The sequence below is a fragment of the Malus domestica genome, chromosome 05 (genome assembly GCF_042453785.1).
Source record: "Malus domestica chromosome 05, GDT2T_hap1".
NCBI classification, from domain to species: domain Eukaryota; kingdom Viridiplantae; phylum Streptophyta; class Magnoliopsida; order Rosales; family Rosaceae; genus Malus; species Malus domestica.
In genome coordinates, this window is record NC_091665.1 from 20,027,540 (window position 1) to 20,051,208 (window position 23,669).

At 39.7% G+C, this 23,669-nt stretch overlaps 3 protein-coding genes and 1 long non-coding RNA gene across 5 annotated transcripts; 1 reads left to right on the forward strand and 3 right to left on the reverse strand.

The window, feature by feature from the left end:
* Nucleotides 1-1,373: 1,373 nt before the first annotated feature.
* LOC139195916 (uncharacterized) lies at nucleotides 1,374-1,957 on the reverse strand. Its single transcript, XR_011580993.1, has 3 exons — nucleotides 1,824-1,957; nucleotides 1,636-1,699; nucleotides 1,374-1,498 (listed from the first exon to the last, which is right to left on the reverse strand). It is a non-coding gene; the product is annotated as an uncharacterized lncRNA (long non-coding RNA).
* A 344-nt stretch (nucleotides 1,958-2,301) lies between these two features.
* LOC103436414 (uncharacterized) lies at nucleotides 2,302-3,966 on the reverse strand. The gene has a single exon (XM_008374840.3). It carries the CDS (start codon nucleotides 3,964-3,966, stop codon nucleotides 2,302-2,304), a length of 1,665 nt encoding a protein of 554 aa, XP_008373062.3.
* Nucleotides 3,967-5,982: 2,016 nt separating this feature from the next.
* On the reverse strand, nucleotides 5,983-7,804 carry LOC103436387 (probable E3 ubiquitin-protein ligase RHY1A). 2 transcript variants are annotated; one of them, XM_008374814.4, is made up of 3 exons: nucleotides 7,464-7,804; nucleotides 7,206-7,381; nucleotides 5,983-6,678 (listed from the first exon to the last, which is right to left on the reverse strand). In XM_008374814.4, the coding sequence occupies exons 1-3, from the start codon at nucleotides 7,668-7,670 to the stop codon at nucleotides 6,228-6,230; spliced, it is 834 nt and encodes a 277-aa protein (XP_008373036.3). In that variant the 5' UTR covers nucleotides 7,671-7,804; the 3' UTR covers nucleotides 5,983-6,227. The 2 variants fall into 2 exon arrangements, with proteins under 2 accessions (XP_008373036.3, XP_008373037.3); XM_008374815.4 differs by having other exon boundaries at nucleotides 7,206-7,375; nucleotides 7,464-7,795.
* A 10,413-nt stretch (nucleotides 7,805-18,217) lies between these two features.
* Nucleotides 18,218-18,697, forward strand: LOC139196116 (uncharacterized). Its single transcript, XM_070821777.1, has one exon. The coding sequence runs from the start codon at nucleotides 18,218-18,220 to the stop codon at nucleotides 18,695-18,697; it is 480 nt and encodes a 159-aa protein (XP_070677878.1).
* Nucleotides 18,698-23,669: the final 4,972 nt, after the last annotated feature.

Consider the following 23,669-nt stretch of genomic DNA (forward strand, 5'->3'; position numbering starts at 1 on the left):
TCTTCCCACGATTACGCACTCTTTCACTATTTAGTATAACTAATTCTAATTAGTTTTAAATTTATTCACTTTTTGCATCACTTACCCTTATGGTTACGTCACCTCACGGTGATGGCTAGCATGCTTCGACCTACCCAGGTCGGCGTGTTTCACAATAGGTCTATTGAATTGTTCTAATCAATCAAAACTTTAAAAAATTAATCAAAATTATCAATTATGATTAAGTTTACGGAACTCCATGGAATTCATGTTTAATTGCGGGACCAGACGCATCCATTTCATTCAAATCAAGAAATACAACGCAATGAAAACAATAACAAAATACCTGAATTTGAAGATAAAATCGGGGAGTATAGAAATCTTCAAGTCTTGAAGAGATGGGAGCATATCCCTGCTTTTTGCAACGAAGCAATTCTTTTTCAGAAAATTAGAGGAAGACATATAAAATTGAAAACAAATTACTTCAATTGAATAAGGAATGTACAAATTACTACCACTCGATAATTTTAAATTCTGTTTCATTTCCATGCAATAACAGCAAGTACAATTCTGTAACAGTTCTCCACACTAACCCAAACCCACTTCTGAAATTCCTTCTTATTAATGAAATTCCACTGACGACTAAACAAATGGCCCTTCAATACATCGTCACAGAGTCACAACTTGCCTTCCAAATTGGACAAAATGCAATAAGCAAGAATTGAAATATTTTGAGACTTCTTTGAATCAAACACACACCTAATTCAGAAACTTTCCTATAAAATTGGACAAAATGAAATAGCAATAATTGAATATCAATACTTACCTTTCAAAAGCGCTTTGCAAACGTCATCAATGGTAACATTAAGCCCCCTCAACAAAGTTCCAAATTTTGCACACCAAATCAATCAGACCTAATTAGAAATAATATAATAAAAGGGCATACAGAGATCCAAAATGTTGAAATTACAATAAAAAAAATCAAATCATGCTTTAAAGAAATGCAAAATATTCATGAAAAGCTTGAAAATTTGATAACAATTATCTTCATTCATTAGAATTAAAGTAAAGAGATTGAAGCAAAATTTGAAACAAAAACCATAATTGAATTAACTAAATTATATCACTTGAAGAGGATAATTACTAAGAAATAAAACGGATTGAGAAGGAAAATCATGACCTACCCCCTAATTGCTCCGAGAAGAATTGTGTCGGATTGCTTAGTTGACAAAAGGGTCCCATCAGGTCATGGAACTCCAGTAAAATCAAAGCCAGCTGCACCAATAGATACTTCTTCATACTTAAAATCAATCAAACAAATTCAGGCACCAACAGGTAAAATCAAAATAAAACTGAGAAAACGGAAGCGGAATTTAAAGAAACCATAGATAGAGGCGGCGAGGTTGAGGATGTTCTTGGCAACGGAGATGACTTCGTGGCCAATGCCATCACCGAGAATTCATCGAGAAGCTATCCCAAAAAACAGAAAGCAGAAGAACAAACACTTGGTCGGCACAAACTATTCATATTAACAAAACCCATAATTAGATTCCTTCTGGGTAAACCACACAAACCAAAGAAACACCAATCAAATGAAATAGCTTTCATATCCAAAAAACAAAAAATAAAACAACCCAGAAAGAGTATAAAACTAACCTGTCATAGCAGCTATTAATCACTCTCAAAAGAAGATGCTCAAAATCTGGACAACAGGACCTATCTAAAGCAACAGAAGAAAAAGCAGATGGACAATATGTATAAACTTGCTTCAATAAAATCAAATCTAAACAAATGTGTAAATTGAAACTCTGATTTCAATTCGCCAAATTTTTCAAATTACTTACCTTGATTACAGAGGACTTCGGAAGACAATTCGAGCCTGAAAACAAAACCCCATAATCATAAAACAGCAACAAAAGAATTAAAAACGAAATTAAATAAAATAAATTACTGTAAATTAACATGAATTTAAAATTTAAAAAAAAAAAGAAAAAAAAAGACATTTTATATGACGAAAGTGCAAGGTTGTAATAACGGAGGAAAATGATTGGCAACAGAAGAATTATGTGGTGGGGGAGGAAAACGGAGAGGGAAAAAAGCTTTCACGGTTCGCTAAATTGTTAAGCATTTGACAACAAAGCAATAAGGGCAAGGTTGTAATAGTATAATTTGAATATTTAACCATAAGGCCTCCTACCTTAATAATATAGATGAAATAGTGAAAAATAAAGAAACGCATCTAATTTCCCCAAATTAGAAATCCCCAACAAAATTCATCCTTTATTACACAAAACTTACTACATGACATATTCTAATCATGATTTACATCAATCCAATACAATCAGGTTCTTCAACTCTTGTGTTGAAAACGGCCCAGTTCATCACATCCTCCACCCTTGGAGCAAGTTTCATCGCAGGCAGTACATCAATACCATAGACTGAATGCAACTGACCTGCATATGATCGGGAATCCGACTCGCCTTTGAAGAAAAGGCTGAGCAGGATGTCGGAAAACCCGGTAATAATCATCCCCCCTTTGTGATTCTTCACGGGGGCACCGAACACCCTTGGCTCGGCAATTGAGTCTTTCAGATTCCAAAACACCAACTCTGGCACACTCCAATACCCACTCTTTTTGTAATTAGCCCAAGCCTCTTTGTAATCCTCCACCCAATTGTTCTTCGTGGCGTGCGTGAAATCTTTGTATGTGAACACGAAAATCCTTCTAGGAATCTTGGCATTGCTCTGCTTCTCCACAATGGCAGTCTGCAAAATTTGATTGTAAATCTTGAGGAAATCAACTTTCTCGGCGGACTCTAAGCTTCTCATGAACTCGCATTTGGATTGAAGATCCTCTCCTTCAATCCTTTTCAGCATTGGAACTTTGCTGAACGAGAAGACAGAACCTTTCCACGGTTTTTTGCTAAGATCCGAAATCAACAACCCCATTGAAATGCATACCTTCTCCTTCAACGTCCCTCTCATACTCTCCGGGACATCACACACTGCAACACAATTTCTGAGTTTCCCTTTGCTAGACAACTCTTTGACCAATCTCTGCCACTGAACCTCTGCAGTTTCAGTAACCCCACCTTGTTCCTTCTCCAATGAGGCCAGCACGTGGTGAGGAAGCTTTACCTCATCACCAAAACACATATCGATAATTGCTTTCTTTGGTACAAGCTTTTGCACAATATTCATGCGACTCTTGAATTTCAATTTGCTTTCGTTGTTGCCTCCACCATCATGACAACCAGCGATATTCCTGTAGTCTTCTAAAGCAATCAGCGCCTTGCGGTTTTTGAACAATGACAATGACTTCCTGTTCTGTTTAGCAGCCAGTGAGCACTCCAGTGACAATGCCTTGCGCAGGGGGATAAGTACTTGTTTCCTCAACCGATCGCGAACCCTGTAAGCGTAATGCGCTTCTTCAAGATCTATGTACTCTTCATAATCGTCCCGTGGAAACATTCTCTTCGCTATGTTTTCACATATTAGAGTTGCTCTGTCGTAAGACGAATCAATTGAAGGGCAAAATTTGGAGGCATAACTGTTTTTTTCAATCTCATCAGAATTCAAAAACCTTAAATCTGATGCCAACATTTCAACAAACACATCAGATACACGATCGTGCAAGAACCTATACTCCGGGTCATCTCGGTACCTATCAACAGCCGCTTTAGCCCTGGCAATTTGAACGTCTGTGATTGTATTGATCTCCTCCTTCTCTTCCTTCTCTTCCTCCTCCTCATAGCTTTCATTGCAAAAGGACCAATAACTCCTGTTCCAACAACTATTCATACGCTTCTCCTCCTCCCTTTTCTTTATTATGGAGTCCTGCAAAACCCTAGAGAGAATCTCCAACAAATCTTTGAACCAACCCAAATCCCCCAAAACGTTGAGATTTAGAGCTAGGGCTAAAGGGTGGTTTTTGTGGACCCACAAGAGGGACTTGTAAAAGGCTTCTTTGTTGGGCCTCCCCACCATTCTGAGGCAAAATATGAGTCACAGAGTGATGAGAGGGTCTTGATTCCATGCTTCTTCTTCACATTCTGTAAGATCCTTCTGTCGCTCATACTTGTAACCGTATTTGGGGGCAGGGTTCTGTGGGCGTTTAGGATCTGAGGATGTGGTGATGGCTTTAAAGAAGAATTCAAGGCATGGATTCAAGGTTGGGGTTGAGGAAGATGACTGGTATTTACCCAGAGGAGGGTTTTCTTCATGGGTTGGGGTGGGGTGGGTAAGGCGGAGCTCGGGTGGACCCAGAAGACAAATTGGAGGAGCCATGATTAGGGTTTTGGGGTGGGTGTACTGGTAAACGAAATAGGATTTGGATCAGTTGGTTTTGGAGAGATTTGTGCAGTGAATAGGTGGGGTTTGTTGGCTTTGCTTAGGGCTCATTTAAAGGGGAAATTCCTTGAGCTGCAAGTATAGGTGATGATAACATAACTGGCCTTGAGTTGCATTTACGTAATACAGTAACTGACCTCTTACTTTCAATTTATTCTTCTTTTTTCTCATCTCAGTTGGTATTTCTCTTCATTAAAGCGAATTTAAACTACATTATTATTACCTTATTGTGAGGCTTGGCATAGATAATATTGTTTGTTAAAAAAATATTTAAAAAAAAAACCATTTTTCTAGTAAAATCACGGCTTAATGTGCTAAAAATAGTGTAAGTGAATGGTTTCATAATTCAAAAGAGTAATGGTATTTACGATTTTAAACACAAAAAACTCTATTGATAATTCAAAAGAGTAATGGTATTTAAGATTTGTGCAAAAGAGTAATGGTATTTACGATTTTAAACACAAAAAACTCAAACATTCACGTTCTCAACAGTGTCATTGTAAGATGAAAAGTTCGGATCCATTTTTTGTTGACTGTTCCAACCTTCAAAAATTCAATAGAGTTGTTACAACTACCAGTGAAAATTTGAGGAATTTATTTAGGGAGGTGATATTCTCACTCTACGGCCTTTGCTACACATGTAATATAGTGTTTTACATCCTTTTTATTTTTGTTTTGCTTAGTTTTAATTCCGGAACAAGTTATGCAGTTGATTTCCTCCATAGAAGGAAGATATATAAGACTAACCTGGTTCCTCAAGTAAGCATTCATCGCAACCTCTAGAAGCTTATACTACAGTAAAACAATCAAGTACTCTTTCATATTAAATTGCCACAGAAGCACGGAAAAGAATCATCATTGGCTAGACCATATTTATTATAACATCCATCACTGACAAAACAAAATATGTTTTACACTGTCTTCACAATGATTATGTTAATCCAATATTATAAACAGGTTTCTGAGTTCGTCTCTTGAAATTTATGTTAAATCCAATATTACAAACAGGTTTCTGAGTTCATCTCTTGAAATTGCATTATTTCATCCGACCATCTGCTTTAAAAAATTTACTAGCAATTGTGCCCCGTTCAATCCCGTGGGTTTTTAGACCGTTTAAAGTGATGTTATTTTACATATATAACATGTTTATACAGAGAGATGATATTATAGGTGATACTATTTACAATGCGTAGATTTTTGGGCTGGTGTAACTTGGAAAGTAATCCTTATTTAAAAAGTAAACCACCCGTCCAATAGGTATCGTTGGGTATGCAGACAGGACGGAATGGTACGGGACGGGACAGGACGGAACGGTGAAGGAGCAAAGATGCCCTCGGATGAAAACAAGGAGGAAGGAGACAGAGAGGTTATAATTTTGTATTCCACGGATGTGGAACGAGTCGTTCCAGGGAGGTGAGACAGAACGAAAATTCACCCAAAATTCGTCTCGTGAAACAACGCGATCCACCCGTTTTAGGCACACCAAATGTGGGACGAAACGCCTCATCCCACTCCGTTCCGTCCCGTCCAACGTACCAAACGGCACCATAAGGACCGGCCACATACATGGTGAGCTAGAGACCAAAAAAATGTCCACCCAGTCACCACTTGCGCGAACCTCAAAGACTTAAATATTTTTGCTTATTTCACGAGTACGATGCAAACAAAACATTTATATTGAACAATTTCCATAGCCCCCAACATATGTTATGAAGGCTTTAGAAGTATTCAAACATGCTGTAAAGTTACATAGCACAGATTATAATCATACACCAGCATACAAACCAAACAAAACGATGACGCATTGCACCCAATTCGAAAGCGTGCCATAATTTGGCAGTCGAGTTTCAAAACTTTTCTACAACACACTGCAAAGCGATAAAACACTTCAATGGAAACTATGTATTCCTTTTAGCAGTTTGACTATCTAGAACTATCACTTTCCGGCAGTACGGGCAGTCCCCTCGAATACGAGCCCAGGGACTCAAGCAGGCAGCATGGAATCTATGCTCACAAGGTAAGCATATAAGCTTGTTGCCATCCATAAAACTCTCCAAACAGATACTACAATCTTGAGAAGCTCCTAACTCCAACCCTTCAACACCCATTTCTGTGCTACTGAAAATCTCAAGGTTCAAACAATCAAAGACCTCTTGACTAAGACCTGGAGGCTTCTTGTTCGATTCTTGCAAGAGATGTAGGCTTTCAATTTGGGAGCCCAAGTTAGTCGAAGAGTAGGCACTGGCTGGCTGACCTGTCAAGATTTCAGCGTCCGAATCCCTTACAAGAGGACTCAAGTCATCACCATGTAGTAGCCCACCACGGTAAAGATGCAATGCTCTATGCCGCCTAATAAAATCAAGGTAAATTAGGTAATTTCCACAGAGTCGATATTAGGGACGCAAGTTTTTCAATTCGAACAAAGATTTTGCTATCATTCCTGCATGGGTAATTAACCCATTGATGGTTACACCAATTATTAGTTCAAACCGCTCAGTGCATTGACTAACAGTTGCTAATTAGTGTGCTCCAACCAAAACCAAAACCTAATTCGTAATTGATGGTAATTTATGGAAAGTCTCTTACTTTCATATAATTGATGTACAAATCTTAGAATATCTGTCTTATGGTAGAATTTTACAGCAAGGTGATAGTTATGAAGTCCAATCCGAACTCTGAACTCTCCGATACAAGTTTCAACACACAAACCACTGCGGGCACTAATGTAAAGCCAGCATCCAAATTCCCAGTTCCTGAGTACATGTATAATCCATTGAAACTGCTAGTGTAATCGCTAATTAAGTAATAAAACCAGCTAATTTCATCAAAAGATGAGCAATTTGGAAACATTAAGCTGCAGAACAGCAGAAACTGACCTGGTTTCTGAAGGAGGCATCCCTCTCAGCCTCTCCAGCAGCCTTTCCCTGGCGAGCAAAACAGACCCGGGAAGCCTCTCGTTCCCGCTCAACCCGCCACTGCTTCCGGCGACCCCATTTCCAGAACCCGGGTGGGTCCCGCCCTGCTCGAGCCCAACCGGCGCCCGCTCCTGCAACTAAACCCAAACGCAAGCTAAGCCTCAACCCCAACACACGATTCAATCAATTCTGGAATTGAATTGCAAATTACGAAATTACAGGGAGGGAGGAACGATGCCGGAAATGGCGCGGGGTTCGGCGGAGGAGGGGATCGCAGCCGTCAGAATTGTGGTGGCGGCGACTTTGATTGTGGTTGTGGCTTCGGTCAACGGTCGGAGGAGGAGGGAGAGAGTCGAACCCTGGATCGGTGGCGGCTCGGTTGTAGCGAGACCTCCGGCTGTAGAAAAGCTCTAATACGGTCGGCATACACACACACCAATCGCCGTTCTTTTTACCTTACTCTCCTCGAAACGTTTCTATTTGTTTCGGATTTCTGACGAATTTACAGTGTTTTTTTTTTGCAGAAACGGTTGGAAAGGGGAAAGTGACGGAAGTGACTTTTCCAATACTAATATCCACCTACCTTTTTATACTTTTTCACATATTTTCTTATATTTTTTGCTGTCGAACTGAATATGTTGAAGAAAATCAAATAATAAGAATGATAGGAATTAATAAGGATGTGTAAAAATTAAAAATGTGTAACTTGCTGGAAATCACTTTTTTCGGTCTTGTCGCTAAGGGGTGAAGTGCCGATTTAGTTCTCGAACTATCACCTTAATGAAAATTAGGTCCCTCAATTATTTTTTTAGGTAAAAGAAGTCCCTAAATTCATTAAAATTTGCTCATGTCATCCCTATTATTTGATTCAAAGCTATTTTATCCAATTTTTTCGTCAACTTAAGTCACTTGACACATTTCAGAATGTAATACCGTCATTTTCTCGCCTATAAGCTATTAACATTTCGTATAGGTTGCGAACCTAACGTTTAATTTACCCTCCAAAGTTAACTTACACTATTTCTTATGAAAAATTACCAATTTACCCTCCAAAGTTAATTCCATACACTATTTCTTTATGAAAAACTATCATACTACTCTTCAATGTGTATCACATTGCAAGCAACGTCACTTAAATTGACGAAAGTTGAATGATAAGTCAAGGACTAAATGGGCAGTCCACCCTTTCGCCTATTTAGCGTTTTTTTTTTTTTTCTGATTTGGAATGGATTGGGTTGAGATGAAGACACGTGTCAATGCGACATTGTGTGGACATTGAGTGTTTAGATTCTGGTGGGATTATATTTTTATGTTTTTCTATTTTTCGTTAAAGACAGTTTTATTTTGTTTATTTCCGTCAACGACATTTTTATTTTGTTTATTTTCGCCAACCAGTATTTTTGGATAAGTTTATTTTATATGGTCTGGAGAAGTTATTTTTAATAGCTAGTTTAGTATTGATGTGCTTTTGTTTAAAAAAAAAAAAAGCAAGCTTCTACTGTATTGTGAAAATAAACAATTGTAAAATAAAGTTGTTGGGTGTTTAGTAGATTTTTTTTTTTGTACAAGTGCTCTAACAAAAAAAAAACAATTTTTTTGTACAAGTGCTCTAACAAAAAAAAAACAATGTATGAGTGTTTGGTAAACTTTTATATAAAATTGATGTCCCTGAACTATCACTTCAGTGAAAATTAGGTTCCTGAATTATTTTTTCGGTAAAATAAGTCCCTAAATTCATTAAAAATTTCTAATTTCATCCATACTATTATATTCAAAACTATTTTATCCAATTTTTCCTTAACTTAAGTCATTTGACACATTTTATAGTATAAAACCGTTATTTTCTCAACTATAAGCCCTTCACATTTCATATAGGTTGCGAATCTAACATCTAATTCACCCTCCAAAGTTAACTTACACGAAAAACTACCAATTTACCCATCAAAGTTAATTCCATATACTTTTTTTATGAAAAACTATCAATCTACATCCAATGTGTTCACATGCACGTAACGTGACTCAAATTGACGGAAACTTGAATATAGTAGCTTCGAATATATATTAGGAATGTAATTGGCAAATTTTATAATTCAATGACTGATTTTTCTGAAGAAAAAAAAAAGTTTATGGACCTAATTTTTACCGAGGTGATAATTCAGGGACTAAATTGGTAATTCACCCTTGTATTTAATGTGATTTAATAATTACCAAAAAGAATAATGTAGGGGCAAAGATTGTAATTTGAAAAACATGTGGGAATATACTTTCCATTTAAAGGGCATTTTGATCCAAGTCCAAAAAAAAACAACTACTTTCAGATCAAGTCCTATTTCATTTTATTTGTTGGTATGTCCATTTTGCCCCTTAAAGTAAAAATAAAAATATTTTTTAATTTATTAAATTTGAATTTTAAATGCCTTAATCTACTTTCTCATAAATAAATAAAACTTTTTAAAAAATCCATATACAACAAATATGATAAGTTTATCAAAAATAAAAGTAAAACAATTGTGAGAGGTAGACTAAAAAAAAAATAAAAAATTAAAACGTAAGTTATGTGATTTTGTCTTCCTCTGTGAGTGGAAAAGGGTTTTCATAATTAGGGGATAATTTTGACATAAGAATAAAAATAAGATGATATGGACAATGAATCACTGGACCTAATCTAATAATTAAGTAAAAGTGGACTATATCTAGTAATTGCTTACAAAATGGACTTATATCAAGTTTTCCCTTAAAAATTTTATTAAATAGGCACTGGTTACTTTGCATTGAAAATTAAAAAAACACTTCTTTTAGAAGTGTGGTAGATTCTGTTTTTACCTTTCTATGTTTTTCTACTGTCATTGACAACAGTTTTTTGAAAAAATCACTTTTTTTTTTATTTTACCAAACACATTTGATATTCCAAATTTTTTTTATAAGCTGCTCTTTAAAAAGGTACCACACCCCAAACCAGCCCTAACTAGCCTCTTTCAACAACTATAGTCATTTAAAAAAAATTAAAATGATTAAAAACACATAGAGGAAAAAAACTGCCGCACTGCTTAGATAATTTTAGAGAGACTATATTCACACATCCCAAATTACTTCTCCCACATATTTTTATTTTTTTAATATTTTCTCCACTAACACTTGATAAAAAAATATTAAAAAGAATTAAAAGGTGTGGAAGAAGTAATTTAGGGTATGTGAATATAATCTCTCTAAGACCTCTCACTTATAAGTTAAGAGGAATACCACTAAACTGTCGTACTAAGTAGCTTAAAATTCTAATTTGAACGTGATCCAAAATAGCAAAGTTCACTTCTGTAGTGCGTACAAGTATCATAATTGTTGAAACAATTCTTTTTTCTAACAAACAATAGTGAGAGTGAAGAATCAACTTAGACCTAGGATGCGAGATATTTTAACGGAAAGAGATCCTCTCCGGATCTCTTCCATCAAGGTCATCGGATCAAGTGATCCGGGTCTTTCAAATTTCATCCAACAGCCCACCTATTTTGACCCTTTAAAAGGTGTAATAATTTTTTGTCGTTAGATAAAATTTGAAAAGCTCGGATCACTTGATCCAGTGACATTGGTGGAAGAGATCCGGAGAGGATCTCTTTCCTTTTTTAACTAGTTAAGCTACAAAATCACTATGAAATAGCTCATTTTCTTAATGACTGAAGTCACAATTTAGTCAATCGTAAGATTACGATAAATATGCATGTGAATTGTGAATGTAGTATCATGAGACTCGAATAAGGGAAAATTTTATTTAGACCTAATCTTTTTTTATGTACACACAACTTAAAAATTTTCTCTACCAAACTCTACAAATTTGTCTTTAATTAAATAAAAATATAAAAAAAAAGATTAGTGTTTTTATCTCTACATCCCTTAACCTAAAACCCACAACACTATTGCACTCCTCCATTATTTTTGGCAAACTGTGGAAATTGTAAACTACAAGTTTGTATCTTCATTCGTCGATTATGTCGATGCAAATTTATGTCGTCTCTTGCGTTGACGAAAATGCACTTGCAAAATAGTCAACACCTTTGATCAAGAACCTAAGCCTCATGCACCCACGAGGTGGGGGGGGGGGTTAGGTCAATGGATCTCCGATGCCTAAGTTAGTTTCTCTGAGAAGAGTAAAGTGTTTAGGGCTTTTAGGGGTAGCAAAAGCTTATCGAATTTTGGTAGAATTGGGGATATATAGGGGAGTGGCCGACCATGGTGTTAGAGTTTTGCCCTACACATGGTGGCATCCTATTGGCCAAGGTTTATGGAGAATTATTCTCAAGATATTAAATAGAAAATAATATCTTGAGATAATGGAGTAATTATCCCTAATTGATTTAAATATGGATTATTTACCTGAATGGAGTCAATCTTCAATTGAGAATGTATTAAATATAGGATTTGGGTAATTAATCATTATCTTTAATGCTTTGACTTTTCCTTGCTAAGGGCAGATGAGCTGTGGGCAGTTGTATTCAGCTGTAGGGACCTTCAGGGGTGTGAGTCGCTTGTGGGAATATCTCGAGGAGCCTGCCCATTTAATGAGGGCAATCTTGTCTTTCTTGAGCAAAAGTTCGCATGTCACCTCTGGAATTTTTGAGATTATTTTAAGCTCCACAAATGCCCCCACACTTGTTGGGCTACATATAAGAAAATGGTAGTAGGTGTAGAAATGATTTATCTAATTATTATATTCAAAATTAAGGCTTGAAAAACTCTATAAATAGCAAGCCATTTAATTCATTCTAGGAGACCAATTGACATACATTTTCTTTACTCCTAAATTGGAAGAGAATTCATTTCCCAAAATCTTTGGAGCTTTGAAACTCTAAAGCTCTCAAGCATCGAACCTCCCAAATTATGAAGAATCGAGAAAGCTTTCTTCGTTCTTCGCCAACACCTTTGAAGAATCAACAAGCGCCTCTACACGTGTCGGTTCTTCCTTCACCACAAGCCAAATCCTTGCGCCCCTCGTTCATCCAAGTTCAAATCACTGTGACCCTTGGATCAACGATACCCCACATCCCCAGAATCAACAAGCAAAACCACATGTTCCAGTTCTTCGTACACCCCAAACCAAATTCTTGAGGTAACTATTCATCCCAGATCAAGCCTCGACGACCCTTGGATCAACAGCACATCCACAAATCTACACCTTACGGAGATCGAATCAAATGATTAAAATTGTAAAAGAGATCGTAACCCCAAATCATTAATATAAACAATTTCTTTGTACACGTGTTCTTGTCTCATTTGTCGTAGGAATCTTCGTGTTTACAAATTTGGCACGCCCGGTGGGACTATCTCTACCTCTCATCTCTATCTCCAAATACTCAAAAAACACACATGGCGTCAAGAAAGGTTCAAGTTGTTCCTGCCACCAAAGCGAATAACAAGAACATCATTGCCGCAAGTGGTGGCACTTTAGGCATCACAACTCGAAGAAAGGCAAGAGTTATCTCTGTCGTGTCTTCCACCCCTACATCAACTCTACTGAAGGAATAAGAGCACCCGAGGCATGAGCCTATGATCACTCTGGCCTCGTTAATAGCACCAAGGGAAGAAAGCTGGAGAAGGTACGCCGAGTCATTGACTTCTGATGCCAACTCAAGCAGCAGCTCGTATCCCGTAGCCATGCAAGTCATGACTACTGGTGCGACGTCCAACGAGGAGCAGCTGGCTCAAATGAGCGAAGCAATTGCAAGGCTAACAAAGATTGTGGAGGAGAAGAACTTGCAAATTATCGCACTCATCAACCGACTGGAGGTGCAGCACAATGTGAAAGCTGACCCAAAGGTTGATCTACCGAAGAAAGAAATCAACTAAGAAAATGAGCCTCTGATGGAGAAAGTTGAAGAGAAGCTGGAGGTGGACCAAGTTACAACGTTCATGGGATCTCTCTCTATCCAGCAGCTGCAGGAAATGATTGCAAGCATAATTAAGGTGCAGTACGAATGAAGCTCACATGACTCTATGTTGTACTGAAAGCCCTACTCCAAGAAGATTGATGCCTTGAGAATGCCGAGGGGTTATCAACTGCCAAAATTCATCCAATTCGATGGAAAGGGAAACCCAAAGCAACACGTCACCCATTGCATTGAAACGTGCAACAATGCTGGGACAAAGGAAGACTACCTCGTCAAGCAGTTTATGCGCTCGCTAAAAGGTAACGCCTTTTACTAGTACACTGACCTTGAGCCTGAATCTGTCAACAGTTGGGATCAACTAGAAAGGGAATTCCTAAACTGCTTCTACAGCATTTACCGCACTGTAAGCATGTTGGAGCTGACAAGTACGAACCAATGGAAAAATGAACTTGTCGTCATCTACATTAATATATGGCATTCATTAAGTCTGAATTGTAATGACCGACTTTCTGAAACCTCTGCCATTGAGATTTGTGTTCAAGGCATACACTGGGGGCTACATTACATCCTTCAAGGCATAAAGCCGAGAACATTTGAGGAGTTGGCAACTTGTTCCCATGACATGGAGCTAAGTATCACCAATCATAGGAAGAATGAGCCAATCACCGACTTTAAGAAGGACAAGGTGTTCGTTCAACAAGTGGACAATCATGGGAAGAAGCCCATTAAGGAAGCTTTTACCATCAACAATACTCCCATCAAGCTCTCATCTACACCCATCGAGATCTCTTCCAAGAACAAAGCAAAAGAGATGAAGAGAGGTGAGCATTCTCGCACCCAAGATAGGTACAAAAACACCTTGAGGGAACTGGAGTAGAAGACATACCTTTTTTTTTCCGAACTCTGACATGGCTGTAATGTTAGATGACCTGTTAGAGAAGAAGGTAATTGAGCTGCCTGAATGCAAGCGCCCCGAAGAGATGAATCGCGTTAATGATCCCAGGTACTGCAAGTACTATCATATCATAAGTCATCCCGTTGATAAGTGTTTCATCCTCAATGAGCTCATCATGAAGCTGGCACAACAAGTGAGAATCGAACTTGACCTAAAAGACACGGTCGCAATGCACACTACTACCATCGTGTTTAGATCATTAAATCTCGTGCCTCTTCATATGACGCATGACTATTCCTGTTAATGCTCAGGTCACATGGCACCTTCTACACAACCATTGATGGGGGCAAACCACCAAGATGCACCAACCGACAATGAAGAAGAGTGGACGTTGGTGACCTACAAAAAGATGAGGAAGCCAAAACCATAAGCCACAAGGTCCAAGCTGGAACAAGAGAGAAAGAGCCACGCATTCTCTTTTCCTTGCACGAGTACTTCCCAAAGGACTTCTTCTAACAGTGCACTACCGCCGCATGTCACATGGTCGAAATAGAGATGGAAGAGCCCTCAAAAGGCCAAGCTATCACTGCCCAGGAAGAGAAGACCCTCATGCCCAAAGAAGGCATGCCGACACACTTTAGCATCGAGGAGGCACTACAATTGCCCAAGGAGATGCGAAAAGCACGAGTAGTGGTCTTGGTGAATAAGGTACAAGAAAGCAAGGATGAAGGCTTGAAGCTTCGGCCACATGTTGTGCCATCCATGATGTAATTAACTTCACTGACGAAGACTTACTGCTAGGATCAAAGCCTTACAACCGTCCTCTCTTCGTCTCTGGGTAAGTAAAGGAGCACAAAGTCAACCGCATGTTTGTGGATGGTGGATCGGCCATAAACATCATGCCAATATCAACAATGACCACAATCAGCATCAAGGTGGATGAACTATCTTGAAGCGACCTTTTAATTCAAGGTTTTAACCAATGAGGACAAAGTGCAATGGGCATGATTCGAGTCGAGATGACCATTTGCGAACTCAAATCAAGCACACTATTCCACGTGATTGATGCAAGAACTTCCAACAGTTTGCTCTTAGGAAGGCCTTGGATCCACAAAAAATGGAGTAGTGTCATCCACCATTCATCAATGCTTAAAGTTCTACTGAGAATGAGTAAAGGTGATACAAGGCGACACCATCACCGAATCTGAATCACATTTTGCGGATGCCAAGTTCTACATGGATGAAAACATGGTGCACAAGGCTCTTCCAAAAGAGATCAAATCCACAGGCAAAGCCACACCTAAGAAGCAAGAGTGGCAAGCCATGCCCAATAAGCAAGAAGGGGAAGTCGTGCCATCTTTAAGCAAAAACGATGATAAGCCTGCTAAACCTACAACAATAAAAGAGAGTAGGACATCCTTAAAAGGACTAAACACATCCGTTTTCTGATACATCCTGATGTTGAGAAGAAAGAATGGTTAATCCTTGTTCAAAACTGGAACAAGCAAAGCCAACACACAGTTGCACAAGGATGATGTAAAGTTGCTAAAGACAAATGCAGTTTTACCTCTGACATAGCTAAGTGACGCTAAGGTTTCAAAACCACCACAAGGCTTCGTAAAACCTCAGCCAAAGGGGGCGGAACCAACCTCTCTTCCAACCAAGAGGACCGAAGAAGGTTTTGACCCAAACGCCTACAAACTTATGTCAAAGGCTAGGTACAATTTTGCCTCTTCCTCAAATCTTGGAAAGAAGGTTTCAAACACCATTAACGACAAAGAACATGACCTCACCGAGACTAAAAAAAAAGTTGAAAGAGCATGGTTATGGAGTTGACAACAACAAAGCTGGACTTGGCTTCACACCCAAAGCATCTGTGAAGATTTCAAGCAAAACAAAAAATGCTAGCGCTCAACACATCATCGTGAGCATTGAACAAGATCAAGATGAGCCTAAACCCACCATTCGAACGTTAGTCTTCGATAGGATGAATCGTTCAAAACCCAAAATTTCTGCACTTAATCGCATTGATGGTTAAGACCGAACCTCCATCTTCAAGAGGCTTAACACGTCAACATCCGAAAGCTCTGTTTTTGAAAGGTTGTCAAAACCTAAGAAACAGAGCAACACGACTAGCTCCCTTCAGCGACGATCGACTTTGGAAAGACTTGAAGAAACCAATCAGCTTTCTAGAAAGAGGAAGAGAATGCCAAATGAAGAAAAGCTCGACGGTCTAGTAAAAAAAAGATGACGTTCGAAGCTTGATTCTTTCAAGAATGAAGTGCCAAGAAACCTTGAAGGTTGACACAAAAAGACCACTGAAGGTAAGAAGGCACACCATCATCCACACTAGCCAATCTTCACGCCAACAAGCCCAAATGGATGGCACTGAAAAGGAGGTCCAAGACGTCTTCCACATCACGATCCAAGAAGGCAAAGAAGACGAGATCCCCGAGGAAGACGTCAGTGATGCGCCATCATAACTCGAGGATGGGGTGCAAGCCATGGTTGATGATCTCAAGGAGCTCAACTTAGGCACAAAATAGGAGCCAAAGCCTATCTTCATAAGTGAGCTGCTAAGTGCAAATGAGATAGATGAGTACTACCAACTGTTAATGGAGTACAAGGACATCTTTGCTTATACCTACAAATAAATGGTCGGCCTTGACCCTACCATCGTTGTACATCGTCTTGCAGTTATGCCTAGAACATGATTGATAAAGCAAACTCAAAGACATTATTGATCCAAGCTCATCCCACAAATTGAGGCAGAGATTGACAAGCTAATCGAAGTAGGCTTCATTCGAGAGGTGCAGTACCCTAAGTGGATCTCCAATATCGTCATTATCCTTAAGAAATCTGGACAAATACGTGTTTGCGTAGATTTCCGCAACCTCAATGATGCTTGCCAAAATGATGACTTTCCTTTGCCAATCATTGAAATCATGGTGGATGCAACCACTGGCCACGAGGCACTATCATTCATAGACGACTCATCTGGATACAATCAAATCTGCATGGCTCTCGAAGACGAGGAACTAACAGCCTTCCGCACTCCAAAAGGTATCTACTGCTACCAAGTAATGCCTTTTAGCTTGAAAAATGCTGGAGTTACATATCAACGTGCATGCAGAAAATCTTCGATGACATATTTCACAAGAATGTCAAATGCTACGTCGACGATATGGTGGTCAAGATAAAAAATAGATTAGATCACTTGAAGGATTTGTGAATAGTGTTCAAAAAGCTGCGAAAATACAACCTCAAGATGAACCCGTTGAAGTGCGTATTTGGTGCCATGTCAGGGAAGTTCCTTGGCTTCATCGTCAGACATTGCGGCATTGAGGTTTATCAGTCCAAGATCAAGGTCATCCAAGTATGCCAAAGCTAAAGAACCTACAAGAGTTGAAAAGCTTACAAGGACGACTCCTCTTCATCAGACAGTTTATCTCTATCCTGGTAGGGCGTTGTCAACCGTTTAGTCGACTCATGAAGAAGGATGTTTCGTTCGTATGAGACAAAGCATGCCACAATGCCTTTGAAAACATAAAAAGGTATTTATCAAGTCCACATGTCCTGAGGGCACCTGTGCTTGGGAAGCCGTTCATATTGTACATCGTCGCTTAGGAAAGTTTAATTGGAACACTTTTAGCACAAGGAAATGAAGACCAAAAGGAAACAGCACTCTACTACCTAAGTGGAACTCTCATTGGCGCCAATCTTAACTACTCACCGATTGAGAAGATGTGTCTTGCCCTAGTCTTTGCCATCCAAAAGCTAAGACACTATATGTATGCTTACACCATCCACTTGGTTGCTTAAGCTGACCCGGTCAAATACGTCATGTCCAAACCAGTTTTGACAAGGCGACTAGCTAAATAGGAGTTGCTTCTCAATCAATATGAGATCATCTACGTCCCAGCTAAAGCCATAAAGGGACAAGCGCTTGCAGACTTCCATGCCGATCATCCAACCCCAATCGACTAAAAAATCTCAGAGACTTGCCTGACGAAGAGGTGTTCAACGTCGACATCTTCTCGACATGGACGATGTTCTTTGATAGATCCGCATGAGCAAACAGAACGGGGGTAGGATTAGTATTTATGTCGCCACAAAGACAAGTACTACCCTATTCTTTCCGACTAAGTGAGCAATACTCCAACAACGTCGTTGAGTACCAAACGCTGATCATCAGACTCCAAATGGCAATTAATATGAAAATCACAACCCTAGAACTATATGGTGACTCCAAGCTCATAATCAATCAACTCTTGACTGAATATGAAGTGAGGAAAGATGATCTCATCCCATACTTCCGGCTAGCAACTCAACTGCTACAAAAGTTCGAAGCCGTGACACTAGAACATGTGCCAAGAAAAGAAAATCAAATGGCGGACGCTCTTGCTAACCTAGCCTCAAGTATGGCACTAGGAGAAGACAAAGTTGCAAACGTGCCAGTTTGCCAAAGATGGGAGATTTCGCTCATCACTGAAATGCTACTAGATGATACAAACATCATCTCAGTACTTCCAGTCTACACTGAAGATTGGAGGCAGCCGCTGATCGACTATTTAGAGTATGGAAAACTTCCAGACGATCCTAGACACCGTTCTGAAATACATCAACGAGCACCTTGCTTCCTCTACTACAAAGGAACACTCTACCAACGCTCTTCTGAATGAGTACTTCTAAGATTCCTAGGTGAGGAAGAAGCCAATCAAGCCATGGAATAAACATACTCAGCATACTCAGGCGTATGCGAAACATATAAGTCTATACCGAAACTACACTTCTAGTTCAAGAGAATGGGTTACTGTTGGCCAAGCATGGTGAAGGATTGCCTGGAATATGCCAAAAGGTGCCAAGACTACCAATTCCACGCCAATTTCATACATCAATCGCATGAACCATTACACTCTACAATTGTTTCATGGTCGTTCGACACATGGGGATTGGACGTCGTAGGACCAATCTCACCAAAGTCATATGCAGGAGAAGCTTACATTCTAGCTGCAACTGACTACTTCTCCAAGTAAGCTGAAGTTGTACCTCTAAAGGAAGTCAGGAAGGAAATTGTCGTCCGTTTCATCAATGAGCATATCATCTACCGATATGGTGTACCTCGCCACATCATCATCGACAATGGAAAACAGTTCTCTAACCGACTCATGGACGAGCTCTGCTAGAAATACAAGTTCAAGCAGCACAAGTCTTCCATGTATTATGCTCTAGCCAACTGTCTTGCAGAAACATTCAACAAAACGTTGTGCAACCTCCTGAAGAAGGTAATCGACCGAACAAAAAGAGATTGGCACGAAAGAATAATTGAAGCACTTTGGGCATATAGGACTACACATAGGACTCCTACCTAAGCTACTCCTTATTTTCTCGTATATGGCGTGGAAACTGTTTTACCGCTAGAAAGTCAAATCCTCTCACTAAGGATGGCTAAACAAAAAGGCTTGACTGAAAAGGAAAACGCAAAGCTACGACTTCAAGAGTTTGAAGCACTCAATGAAATGAGACTCGAAGCTCAACAACACTTAGAATGTTACCAAGCACGGCTATCCAAGGCATTCAACAAGAAGGTCCGCCTAAGGTCTTTCCAAACTTGAGATCTTGTCTTGGCATTACGAAAGCCCTTCATCACAACTCGCAACACAAAAAGCAAGTTCACATCAAAGTAGGATGGACCATACGCAATATAAGAGGTCTACACCAACGACGTCTACTTAATCATGGAGGAAGATGGCTTGAAGATCGGCCCTATCAATGGCAGATTCTTGAAGCGCTAGTACCCCTAAAACAAACTCACCATACTCCTCACCTGCATGAGCCTAAACTGTACACGGCACAACGCTCCTTGTTCGCACAAGCTTAAAAGGCGACATTCAATGCTCTTGGCCCGCAAGATCATAAACTATGTACGGTAAAACAAAAAAAAACCATCACTCCGTCATGACTTAATCCCTCCTCAATCGAAAGTGCGTAAGCAACTTGAAACTTCAAAACTTCAAGTACAGTCACATCATCAACAAAAACACAAACGCTTTGAAGAATAGAAGGCAAATTCAAAATATGAATACTTTATTTCTTTAAAAGAAGGATTTGGCTGCAAAGCCTTATTACAAAAATGAGCAAAAGCAAAGAAGGCTTAAAGTAAAAAAAAAATGGAAGACGTTACTTGAAATCTATGTCCCTAAAACTACGACGACGATCCTCAAGCAAGCCTTCCAAAGTCTTCAAGGTCTCCACATCGGTGGAAGACAAGGTAGGCAACTCCATAGCCATGCCTTTCTCTTGTTCTAGACGTGAAATCTCTTCTTAGTACTGAGAAAAAGTAGCCCCCTGTTCCGAGAAAACACCTTTAAGTCATGATGCTTCGATTCCCAACTGCTCTTACTCTTGCACCAACGCTTCTAGACGCACCTAGATGAAAGCTAAAGAAGTCCATGTGACTTGATAATCTTTCAAAGCTGCATGCTGATAAGACCGGACTTGGGCAATTGATAAGTCTATTGCTGCATGTTGTTGAGCTCTAACATTTGGACTCAACTTATTCAAGGAAATAACGCGAAATGAAGAATACTCAGTCAAGGCGGCCACAAGTTCGGCAACTTCGACTCTCAAGGACGAAGAATCAACGTTAAGGTTGTCAATCGCAGAAACAAGCTTCGACAAATCCTCATTGAGCAACACAAGGTCTTCCAATGGACACTTTGAAATCTTATCCTCAATATGGTTCTTAATATCCATGGCCGCACGAAGGTTAATGCGATGGATAAAATGCTCAGTACCACTAAGGTTCAGCCTTCTTAAAGAGATCTTAGAGCTAGTTGGCAAAGGTGTTGGACGCATGACGGGCTCTTGCTTACCTTCACCTACACATGGAAAACTTGGGCAACTTGGCAGATTCGAAACAAGCTCTGCACCAAGCGGATCCCCAATCTCCCCGTCTGTAGGTAAATTACCTCCAAATAGTATCTCAGTATAGGAATGAACATCTGCGTTTGCCAGATCAAAAGAACAAGAAGGCTCAACCTAAAGAAGGCAAAGAAAGATGTTAGAAACAAAAGCTAAAACAATGAAAGCAGAAGAAATCACAAGAAAAAAAGAAATATGTAGATCTTTCTCAAGTGACACATAACCATCGAATTGAGCAGGCATCCACACTTTCTTCTTCTTATGACGAAAATTAATGTCACTATCAACCTGAGCACCTTCAAATGGTCGCTTGTTTAAAATTTGTTTACGCTGCTGCAAAGCAAGTCTATCTTTGTGTGAGTCAACTTCATCACCCACCTCTTTAGAAGCATCTGAATGTTGAGAAAACAAGCACAGACATTAAGGAGCTAAAACCACAAGTTTGTCTTGCAAATGAGCTGCACTTGCGCAATCGAAAGGTACCAACTGCATAGGAATCATTGAACAACCCTCTATCGGCGCATCATTACATGAATGAGAATAATTGGTACCATTTGCGATCCCCAAGTTTTCATGATGTACCTTTGACCACTAACTTACGTAAGCACGGGTCACTGGACTACTCTTGAACTCATCATTGGCCAGCAGGGTGATAGAAGCATTTGTACATACATAGGTACAATACTTCTAATGCATATACACGTCTTATAAGGATTTCGACTGGGCGTTTTCCTTCAGCTCGCCTGGCACATGTTGGACAAAACCAAATTGCCTGCTGAAACGGTGAGGACTATATGGCTGAATAAGACATCGGTCTCTTTGCAGCAAAAAAAACATATCCTGAGCGAATACTCATAAGATAAGACAAGTCTGAGAAATGAATGTGCGACTCATCTATGAGGTATCGCCGCGTTGAGCCAACCCTTGCTAGATGGTCCATTCTCAAACCTTCACAACTTCTAAATAATGCTTACGCCTGCAAATCATCAAGGCTCTTTGCAGAAAGCACGCCAGAATACTTCGTCATCAAAGGCCTCGACTTGATTGGAGTTGATGAAGAATGCCTCAACTTGTCTAAAGTTGACAAGGAAAAATGAGTGTCAAAGTACTCACCCAACCAACCATACACATAGTGGTGGGGAAGTATCGCAGCACGATCTTTAGTACTCACTAAGTTTGAAATAATGCTCAAGCCATCATAAATAATGGGTAAGACTAGGAAAGCAAGGCTAAAAGATTCGCCTGCAGCCATCTTGCTAGCCACTTTGAAGATGCCGGGACGAATAAAGTTGACGTCATCTTTGGGGAAAACAAACTTACAAAGCCAAGCTAAGAAAGCGGATAGGTAAGATTCTTCTATATGCTTTGATGCTACACCAAGTTTGTCAAACGCTTTCAATTTGACAGGCGTACAATGCCTAGTTGAACCAATGGTGCTTGATGGGTCTGGGTCTCCTTTTGGCTTGGTTATCTTGTTGCGGCCAATTTTCTTCAAATGCCTCTTGTACTTCATGGAACCCCAATACCAAAATCGGATCCATGAAGATATCTTCATCCCTGGCTTACCCTGAGGCTCCTTAGAAAGCTTGTGAAACGCCCAAAACAAATAGCGGCAGCTCGCAAGCAATCCTCGGTTATTGCAATGCGCTGGGAACAACCTCGTCGTAAAACTTACCCTGGATCGGCAAGCCTCCTATCTTGTGGAGATCCCAACGTGACATCGACATCTCCCCTTATGCAGTGTGAAGTGTGGTGGTCGTTGAACACCAATGCTCAAAGAACGCACAAATGACAAAAGGATGGTGATCATAACTAAACAAAGATACGTACATAGCATGATAAATGCCCCGTTAGTAAGCACATCTTTAGATCAGCTTAAGACATCTTCAAGCCACTTCCAATACAACTCAGCAAAGACGGCTTCTCCAGTAGTTGGCAAAGTGTTATTCTAAGTCATAGCTCCACTACGGGTGCGATCACTAAGAAGCTCGAACGAAGCCAGAGAATTGTCACGAACATGGTGCGAAGGGTTCAAGATAAGAATTCTCGATGAGGAGCAAACGCCTTAGGGCCAATCAACAGCGCACAAAGTTTCAACATTGTTCCTATATCTTGCGAATCGCCTTCCTTTACAAGAATGGTGATGGTGTTACTCTTAAAGCACTTGAAAAAAAAAATACCACGGTTGCAACGAAAAAAATCAGCCACAAAGCTTGAGCAACATGGCAAAGAGGGCAGCTACAAGACGATCCTTCAAAGCACACTATAGTAGCTAAGAAAACCAAAATGCTACGCAATCGCACTACGCAACCCCGCAGCAATTACGCAAGTAGTTTCTTGCACTGAACAACAACATCACCACCGAGGAAAAATTGTGATCAAAAGGCACTGCACAGTGTAACCCTGCTACAGTCTTTTGCACAGCACCATACGGTAAAAAGTGACTCACTGCAACAAGCACCAGGCAGCAAAAAGCATAGTTATACCCACATCCTGCTCACTCTGCCATCAACTACCACATCCCTGAAAGCTCCGTGAGAATCCAGGCACAATGTTCGTTTTCTCAAAATTAAAGATTTCTAGCACTACAACAAAGAAATCCATCAGTGGGGTACACATGTTATAAATCATTGTATTATATAATATATATATATACACACACAGATTGCTTAAGGGGAGGGATCCCCATTTTTTTCAAAAAAAAAAGGGACACGCTCCCCACCGTTAGAT